The sequence below is a fragment of the Callorhinus ursinus genome, unplaced genomic scaffold, assembly GCF_003265705.2.
Source record: "Callorhinus ursinus isolate GAN/ISIS: 27379988/994484 unplaced genomic scaffold, GSC_fseal_2.0 scaffold1486, whole genome shotgun sequence".
Classification (NCBI taxonomy): Eukaryota; Metazoa; Chordata; class Mammalia; order Carnivora; family Otariidae; genus Callorhinus; species Callorhinus ursinus.
The window spans coordinates 2,084-10,977 of record NW_027398540.1 but is presented as its reverse complement, the minus strand read 5'-3'; the positions used below and the strand labels follow the sequence as shown (position 1 = coordinate 10,977).

At 60.2% G+C, this 8,894-nt stretch overlaps 1 protein-coding gene across 1 annotated transcript; it reads right to left on the bottom strand.

Annotated features, from left to right (window-relative positions):
- Positions 1–3,460: 3,460 nt before the first annotated feature.
- Positions 3,461–7,608, bottom strand: LOC112828419 (serine protease 33-like). The gene is made up of 6 exons (XM_073890642.1): positions 7,488–7,608; positions 7,116–7,279; positions 6,415–6,577; positions 5,654–5,931; positions 4,470–4,636; positions 3,461–3,745 (listed from the first exon to the last, which is right to left on the bottom strand). The coding sequence occupies exons 2-6, from the start codon at positions 7,234–7,236 to the stop codon at positions 3,476–3,478; spliced, it is 999 nt and encodes a 332-aa protein (XP_073746743.1). The 5' UTR covers positions 7,237–7,279; positions 7,488–7,608; the 3' UTR covers positions 3,461–3,475.
- Positions 7,609–8,894: the final 1,286 nt, after the last annotated feature.

The following is an 8,894-nucleotide window of genomic DNA, read 5'->3' as shown; positions in this document are numbered from 1 at the left end:
ACAGCCGGGACTCCCGTGAGAACACATTAACACGGCCTCCTTGAGCGCCCGTCGGGGGCCTGGCAGGATCGGGCTGAGCCAAGAAAAGAAGATCCTTTTTTTTTCTTGAGGAAAATGATGGTCTCGGGTCTTGTCCCTCCCTGAGCCCACAGCCAGGCTAGTCGCTGCCAACACAGGCTGTCCCCTGGTGGCAGGCCCCAGGCCTCCTCATCCTCCTCCAATTTAAATTTTGGAGGTTGAAACTGCCTTTTGCAAACTTTCTTTCTTGCCTGGGGTCCTTGGGGGGAAAAATGGCCTAAATGAGAGAGATGTCACGAGGTTATCCATCCCAGCGTCCCTGTGACCAGAGATGCTCTCAATGGGGCTTTTGGAAGGGCTGTGCCTTGTTGGTGCCCCTGTCTGTGTCCTGAGCACTGCCAAGGGATTTGGTGGGATTCACAAAGTCATGAGTTTGGCAGCATTGGCTTCTGGGGTCTGTCCAGGCAGGGGGGCCAGTCTGGATAGGCAGGGGTGTCCACTCTGTGGGAGCCCTGGGTCTTGGGCCTAGCCCAAGTTCAGCTGGGCCTGGTGGTGAGTGGCCAAGGGGTCAGGCGCTGGAGACAGGAGCAGGCAGAGCCAGCACCCCTCCCTGTAGGACCAGGAGGAGAGCTCCATGTGGTGCCCTTGGCCAGGCACATCGAGGGCGTCGCTAGTGAGAGACTCTGGGTGGTGGGTGACCTCGGAACCTTCTCCAGGGATTGAAGCTGGCCTGTCACCTCACCCCGTCGACTTTGCACACTGGTGTGGTCCCCACCAAGTCACCTGCAGTGAGGGGCGGTGGGCATGGGCTCAGCCAGGTGGACTCAGGGACAGAACAGGTCCCTGTGGGAGGACATGGCTGGGTAGGGCCTGGGTCCCCAGGCACGGCAAGGGAGCAAGATTTTCGCTAACATGCTCCCCCTCTGTGGCCTTTGGCACCACAGCACTCGTAACTGGCCAGTCTCCTGTGAGCTCCCTACGGCTGGGGCCCAGTGTGGCACATTGCCCAAGTCGGGTGCCCCCAACACCCTGCTGGTGCTGCACAGAGAGCCCGGAGGATCGCTCCAGCCGCAGGTCCAAGCTCCCCCAGCCCTCAACAGCCCCTCTGACCACCTCCCCCCAAATCCTGTCCCCTCCCCAGCTGTCTTTTCCTAGTGAACTCCAAGCTTGCTCCAGCCTGGGGTGGCCTGTCCCTGCAGACTCCTCTCCCGGATGGTCACATGGCAGGCTTCTTGGTGGTGTTCACATCTTGGTGTTAAAGTCACCCCTCAGCCAAGTTTCTCTGCTCCCTTCCCATCTGCAGTGAGCTCCACGCCCCCCTCCCGCCCCCCGACTGTCTGTCTCACTGTCCCCCTGTATTTTCTTCCTAGAAGTTAGCAATATGCAAAATGACATTTGGGCACATGTGCATCTGGCTGTTGGCCTCCAGGGCCCATGTGTGACAGGCTAGGTGTATGTGGAACTGAAGAGTTGATGGAGAGCCAAGGAAGGGAGGGGTGGAAGGAGAACAGGTAGAAAAGGAAGGATGCGGATTGGCAGAGCATCTCCCAGGAGGGGCTCTGGCTCGCCAGGTCCCTGTTGTTGCCGCCCGAGAGGGCTTCCAGGTCTCCTGGCCTGGGAGGAGTGGCATGGAGGAGCACGGGGTGGGGGGCGGTCGTCAGTGGCCCAGTGACCATGCGCTGCATCAGGTGTCCCCTCCATGCTCCTTGGGGATCGCGAGGCAGGGTGTGCAAGGCTCAGGGAGGTCCCGGAGACCCCTCCGGGTAGGCGAGGGGGCAGCACATCCTCCTCTCCCTCCCCCATGCATGCTGCCACACTCGCTGCCACCCCCCCGAGGTGCCCGTAAGGGAAGCACCGGAGAAGATGAGCAGCAGCTGTGGTTGGACCTGCACGAGGGGCTTGTACTCCTCCCTGGTGTGCCCGGCTGGCACGTGTTGGATACGGGTAGTGTCTGGGGCCTCGGGGCTGTGGTGACGGCAGCCATGACCCTGATGGTCAGCCCGTAGCTGTGGGCGCCAGATGATCCGGCTCAGGCTCCTCTCCCCCCCACCCCTGGGCGGGCAGTGCAGGGGGCCTGCTCTAACACCCGGGGATCGGGGCTCGGGGCTCGGGCCGTCCTTCACCACAGCCCCCCATCCTACGTGCACAGCTGCTCCCCGTCCCAGAGAGGTCCAGGGCTGGCTCTCTGGCCATCGGGAGACAGCCCTGACAAGGACACGCAGGCCCTGTGCATCCAGAGAGGGCTCCGGAGAGGGGTGCAGGGTTCTGATGGGCTCTGCAGCAGGGACAGGGGACGCTGTGCAGAAAGCACTGGAGGGGTGGGGGGGGCTGCTGAGGGTGAAGGGTTCTTGGCATGCTGCCCGGGGGGGGGGCCACTGAAGGGTGTGACCACTCGGCTCACCTGCAGGCAGGAGAGCCAGGCATGGGCCAGGGTGGGCGCTGTCCCAGAACGGAGGCTGAGGCTCCCACCAGAACGGGCTCAGCCTGCGCTCCTGTCCTCCCATCTCCTGCCCCAGATATAAACAACCCCGCCGCCCTGCCGCTGCCCGAGGTCCCAGCCCTGTGCCCTGTCCTCCCGCTGCTGCTGCTGGCTCACACATCTCCAGTGGGTCCCAGGCTCCCCTGGAGAGGCAGGCTGGGGAAAGAGGGAGCGAGGGGGACAGCAAGCATAGCCTGGCTCTGAGCCTTCGAGGCTCACGCCTGGGGTGGATGGATTCGCCCCCAGCCCTGCCCTGACCCCAAGATGTGTTGCTCTGCCACCCACTGAGCCTAGGGACAGGGCTGCCGGAGCGAGTGGGCTCGGCAAGCCCTAGAGCTTGACACCCTCAGCCTCAGTTTCCCTGTCTGAAAAACTGGAAATAATAGTACCGTGCGCCTCTCAGGGCTGCTGTGAGCATCCAGGGGCACCTTGGGGAAAAAGCTCCCGCAAATGGGCGATGTCTTCCCGGACCCTCTCTGGGGCCTGGAGGCACAGAGAGGAATGTCCTTCCACCAGCCAGCTTGTGTTTATTGCCTCTCAGATAAAACAGGACTGCAAAGGCACCAGCCCAGCACGGGGGCCTGGAAACCCCAGTTCCAAGAGTCCCTCAAGCCCCCAGAGGAATCCCCGAACATGTGTGCACCCTGGGACTCAGACTTGGATGATGGGTGAGGAGCAGGAGAACCAGGCTCTGTCCCCAGGGGTTCCCAGGCTGGCAGGGAAGGTGAGGGCAGCTTAAGGCCTATGGGGGACACGAGAAAGGTGGGGCTGGGCCAAAGGCCGTGGGGTCTGAAGTGGGGGAGATGGGGGAGGGGAGGGGCCAGAGAAGGTCCCGGAGGGTGGAAGCTGGGGAGAGTGGTGGAAGGCAGCCATGGGGGGGGCGGTTGGGCAGGGGTCTCCTGCCAGACGCTGACAGACAGCAGAGAAAAGGCCTCAGTTTACATTGCAGAGGCCAAGTCCGCAGGGCTGTCTGCCTGGTTAGGCAAGCCCCAGGGATGCAAGCGTGTCCCCCAGCAGCCCCAGAACCAACAGCATGGTGGGGACAAAGAGCCCAGCAAGGTGTGGAGAGGAGTTTTCCATGTCTAGGTCGGAGCTCTGCATGGTGCTGGCAATCCACGTGGTGTACATGCTGACGTTGATGTAGACTCCCGGCTTTTTGGGGAGGCCGCAGGCAAACCCCCAGCTCACGATGCCTGCCTGGGTCCAGACTCCATCAAGGTTGCAAACCAGCGGGCCCCCGGAGTCACCCTAGGGAGAAAGGAGGAGTCTGGAAGCATAGGGCACACGAGGGGAAAGGAAGTTCCCAGGGGTCTCCCCAGGCCCACCAACCTCCCTTCAACACGGCTAGCTAGGTCTAGTGGACGGAGGATTGGTGGGTTGGATGTTTCTGGAAGGCAATGGAGGTCTGGGAATTCAGGGCAAAATCTCTGGCAGATGGGAGAAGCAGTGCCAGGGAAATGCTGTGTTCTCTAAATACGACCGTGCGTGTCAGAGTAGGGGCTCAGGGGGGCATTTCTGTGTTGCTAATAATGCTGTTTGCTTCATTTTGGATGAAAAAGTCTACGATAAAACAATACTAAGAGGGCACTTGAGATAAAGCGTGTTTTGCTTGTAAAAGCAGACAAAGAAAGAAGACACCAACCCAGCCCAGAAGTGACCAGCTCCTCAGGACAGTCTGCTCAGAGGCCCTGAGGTTCTTTTTGGGAAAGAAAAAAAGGACATTTCTGGCCCCCAAAGAAAAGCTTTAGGGATGGGGATATGGTCACAGTTTGCTTAAGCACTTTTGAAGTTTTTCACATTCTGATAATATTGATATGATACATTTAAAGGGAGGCAGGGTGCGAGAATATGCTTTTCTATTTGAATTGACTGGTATTTAAAGCAACGTTGCCCTCCTCCACCCTGGGGGGGGGCAGGGGTGCTGGGGAGTGGGAGATCCCGCTTCCACCCCCCACTGGGATTGCTTGCTCACCCCGCAGGCATCTTTCTGGCCACTCTCGAAGCCAGCACAGAGCATATCCTCGAGGATGATGGGCAGCTCGATGGGCACGTTGGAGTTCTCGTGGTAGTAGGCGTCACAGGTCTGGGCGTCAATGAGGGGCAGCTGCAGCTCCTTCAGGGTGAAGGGCGGGGGCAGTGCTGGGGTGGGGAGCAGAACGGTGCTCAGACGGCAGGCGGCCGCCTGCTGGCCTTCCGCCCACCCGTCCCTGCGCTCCCGCGCTCAGCCGGACTGCTGACAAGAAGCCGTTCCTTGTCATTTCTGCAGGCCACTCCTCCGCTTCTTGAGGATCTGAGGATCCAGGGCCTGCGTTGAGCCCGGGGCGGGGGGGCTGGGGGGGGCGAGGGGAGCCTGTGTTGAATATTCAAAACCCGAGGAAGAGCTGCCCCCTTCCTCTGTCTGGCAGGGCATGCGCGGAGATGTGGAGCTCCCCTCAGGTGTGGCTGCCCTCCCAGGCCCGGGGTGGGGGGGTGGCAGGGGACACACAGAGACACATGGGGGAGAGGCTGTGTGAAAATGGAGGCAGGCTGGGGCTCGCAGCCACCAGCCGAGGGACTGCTACCAGGTGCCACCTGACGCTCGAAGGAGCAGGGAGGATCCTGGCCCGGCCAAAACCTCGACTTCAGACTCGTACCGTCCTCAACTGTGAGAGCCTACATTTCTGCGGTTTGAAGCCCCCAGGCCTGTGCCTGTTTGTCGTGGAGGTCCGGGGCCCCCGATGCCAGGCGGTCGTCCTGTGTTCCCAGACCTCACTCCTGCCCCGCCCTGTGGGAAAAGGCTGCAATGCCTCATCCTCCGCACGAGGTTAGCACTGGAGTCTCTGCTCGTCACAGGGGGAAGCCACAGCCCAGCGAGGCTGGTGGGGGTCACCCAGCCCACATGGAGGCCAGGCAGTCAGGCCCTGGCTCCTGTGCCACGAGGGCAGGGGTGACGTGTGGCTGGGAGGGCAGAGTGGGGAGCCCGAGCAAGGGTCTGGGGTGGCAGTATTTCTGTGGCTCCCCTCTGCTGTGCCCTCATCAGTGTGTGCAGGCTTCACATCCACTCTTTATGAGTGTGGAGGCAGGTGCCGGAGGAGAGAGGGCCCTAGGGAGGCCCTAACAGCCCTGGTCCCCACCTCCCCCCTCCCCTCCCCTCCTCCCCCGCATGGGTGTCCTTACGTTGATTCAAGTCGACATTCCCCCAGCCAGTGACCCAGCACCAGGTGCCTTGACCCAGGGGGTCTCCAGGTTTGGGGAGGCAGACTGGAAGGATGAGGTCACTGAAGGTGACAGGGGAGGCCAGCTGCACCAGGGCAATGTCCCCTCTGTTGCTCTCCTCCGAGTACTCTGGGTGGGTGATGAACTGGGCCACGGCTTGGAGCTCCTGGGGCTCCCCAGCCTGGGGGTAGGAGGAGAGGGAGCCCAGCAGCACGACGTAGGCAGATAGGGGCTGCTTCCTGGAGGTGGGAGAGTCCAGGGGTCAGGAGACCCAGGGTCTCATGGGTGGGGGCCAGGGGCCATCTTGATTTGAGGGTCCTAACATTATAGACGGACAACTTTGCAAGCAGAGCACGTGCCAGAAACGAAAAGGACCTTGTTTATTCCTCAAGACACCCCTACATGGACCCCACCGCCCTGTCTGGTGAGTGTGAACCAGGCTTGAGAGGCAGTCACTGCCGCCCAGCTGCTGAGCAGTGGACTGGAGGCCTCATCTTCTCAAGAGATCCCCATAGGGGAGCCTTTGGTCTCTGGGAAATGAATCACTTCTTGGGAGGTGGCCCATGGAAGTGGATAAGTGACGCCCCAGGAGCATATTTCCCCCATCTAATGCCAGATGCACCGAAGGCTGTAGTTTAAATGGGGAAGGGAGGGTGTTGGGGGGGTGAAGGGCCGGTCCTGGCTACCCCCTGCTCCCACCTGTGCCCTCGGAAGATACTCACTGGTCGAAGCAGTGGGCTGCAGTCAGCACCCAGTCCTCAGCGATCAGGGAACCCCCACACACGTGCTGTCCATATTCCCTCAGGCTGACCTGCCACGGCCACTGGCCCAGCTTGGCATTCTGCCCCGACATGATGCGGCCTGACACACGTGGGCGTCCACACACTGCAGGGGGAGCCCATGGGCAGGCTAGGCGTGGTCCCGTCTGGCTCCCCGGCCCCACAGAACGACCCTCCTAATCCCTGGGGCTCACAGGTTGGCACCTGGTCCCTCCTCGGGCTCTACAAGGTGGAATTCCTTGTGATGTAGGACCTTCCGCTCTAGGAAAGGACTTGGCCCTGGGGGGGGGGGCGCGTTGCACAGCAGCTGAGTTGGGGGAAGTGGGAGCTGGGGGCCTGGGTGGTTATTGCAGGCTCGGTGGGAAGAGGGGAGTTGTGAGCCGCTGGTCCAATGCTCCTGCCTGCCGCACAGTGCGTGCCACATCATCTGCGCTTGGCCGGTGGAGGCGGTGAAGGTGCGGAGGTCTGGGGGGTCCGAAGGAGAGCCCCCTCCCGACCCCTGGGTTCCTTAGAGGACCTGCCCGGGCACAGGGCATAAGGGGCAGGGAAGGCATTACACAGGCCTCTTGATCTGCCCCCAACACTCAGGCACTCTCTCCTGCAGTGCCTGCCCCCCCCCCCCCCGGCCCCCGTATCTGTCCTACCTGAATCCAGGCTTATGGCAAAGGCATTGGGCGGGGAGAAGTTGGCTGGGAGAGCGGGGGTGCTCTCCTGGAGGGCCATGGGGAGGAGGGAGAGCAGGATGGCAGTAAGGGCCAGCTCCATGGTGTGCTCCAGCCACCACTTCCGGGGGCAGAGTCCTCAGACACTGAGGAGCAGAAGGATTGCCGTTTAGCCCAAGTGCTGGCCTTGCCCCAAGGTGGGGCTGACACTCGAGACTCGGCTCCCACACTGCTCCTGGGCCCAGGGTCCTCGGCCCTCTCCATGTCTTCGGCAAGACCCTCAGGACCTTCCCTCCCCTGCCCTGGTCCCAGCATCATAGCACCCACTCCCCCCACCACATCTGGGGCACTTACTGTGTGCCGGCCCTGTGTCAACCGTACCCCGGCCTTCTGGCTATTAGGATCCCCATCCTACAGCAGAGGAAGTGAGACTCCCATGGTTGAAGGACTTGCCCGAGGCCCGACAGGTGACAAAGATATTTCTACTTTGTGCTCTGTGTCATAGTGCCTGGTGCACCAGGCAGGGGGTGGGGGGATGGGGACTGCCGCCCTAGGACACACTCCACTCTGCTCCCTCAGCTGTTTGTTTTCACCCTGGAGCTCGGAAGGGCCTAAGGTGGGGCCAAGATGCCCGGAGAGTGAGAAGGGACCCATTATTCAAGGAGGTGGAACACCTGGACAGCCACTGCCCTGCGCCGGCCTTACCTCCATGGAGCTGTGTGGCCAAGAAAGCAGAGCTGAGCAGCCTGGGCACTGGGGGGAGGAGGGATGCAGGACACTTTTCCTGATTCCTAAGTTTTATCCATTTCTCAAGTACCCATCCTTTCTGATGCCCCAGTCAACCTAGCCTACAGGCCGCTCCCCCTCCAAAGGGCTCATTACCCCTGGGGGGCATGGTGGATCTCTGAGCAGCCCCAAATACTTGATTTACGTCAAAATCATGTTCAGTGAATACTCTTGGTGTTACTGCTTTTTCCACCTACCAGATCTCTTGATTTCTGAGAAAAATGTGAATTTATTTAGAACTTTTTTTTTTTTTGCTTTATTTCAAAGCTCTGTTGTTGGCATAATGTTTTCAGAGGCTTGTAACTTGTGTCAATGTAAAATATCCCTGTATTTCATTCTTTTTTTTTTTAAGATTTTATTTTATTTTTTGACAGAGAGAGATACAGCGAGAGAGGGAACATAAGCAGGGGGAGTGGGAGAGGGAGAAGCAGGCTTCCCGCTGAGCAGGGAGCCCGATGCGGGGCTTGATCCCAGGACCCTGAGATCATGACCTGAGCCGAAGGCAGACACCCAGCGACTGAGTCACCCAGGTGCCGTGTTAATTAACCGTGTTAATGTGTTCTCACGGGAGTCCCGGCTGTGGGCCAGCCTTGGCCCTTCCCGGACGAGGCGGTGCGTGGAGGAACGGGGGGCAATGGGGGCAACAGGGCAGGGGCGGCCAGGACCCCAGGGTCGCCGACAAGCAGAGGTCCCTGTATTTCATTCTTAAGACTCCTAGCCCTGGGGCACCTGGGTGGCTCAGTCAGTTAGGTGTCCAACTCTTGATTTTGGCTCAGGTCATGATCTCAGGGTTGTAGGATCGTGCCCTGGGTCAGGCTTCATGCTGAGCATGGAACTTGCTTGAAATTCTCTCTCTCCCTTTCCCTCAGCCCCTCCCCCCACTTACTCTCATGCTCAAATAAATAATTAAATAAAATCTTAAAAAAAAAAAAAGAGGGCACCTGGGTGGCTCAGTCGGTTGAGCAGTCGATTTCA

Bases quoted from the DNA above. Each gene is read 5' to 3' on its own strand.
- LOC112828419 (XM_073890642.1), bottom strand. From the start codon at position 7,236: ATGGAGCTGGCCCTTACTGCCATCCTGCTCTCCCTCCTCCCCATGGCC. The intron at 5,932-6,414 runs GTGAGTATCTTC...TCCCACCTCCAG, and splicing joins GCAGCCCACTGCTTCGACCA to GAAGCAGCCCCTATCTGCCT. The intron at 4,637-5,653 runs GTAAGGACACCC...TCCCCACCCCAG, and splicing joins GAATGTCGACTTGAATCAAC to CACTGCCCCCGCCCTTCACC.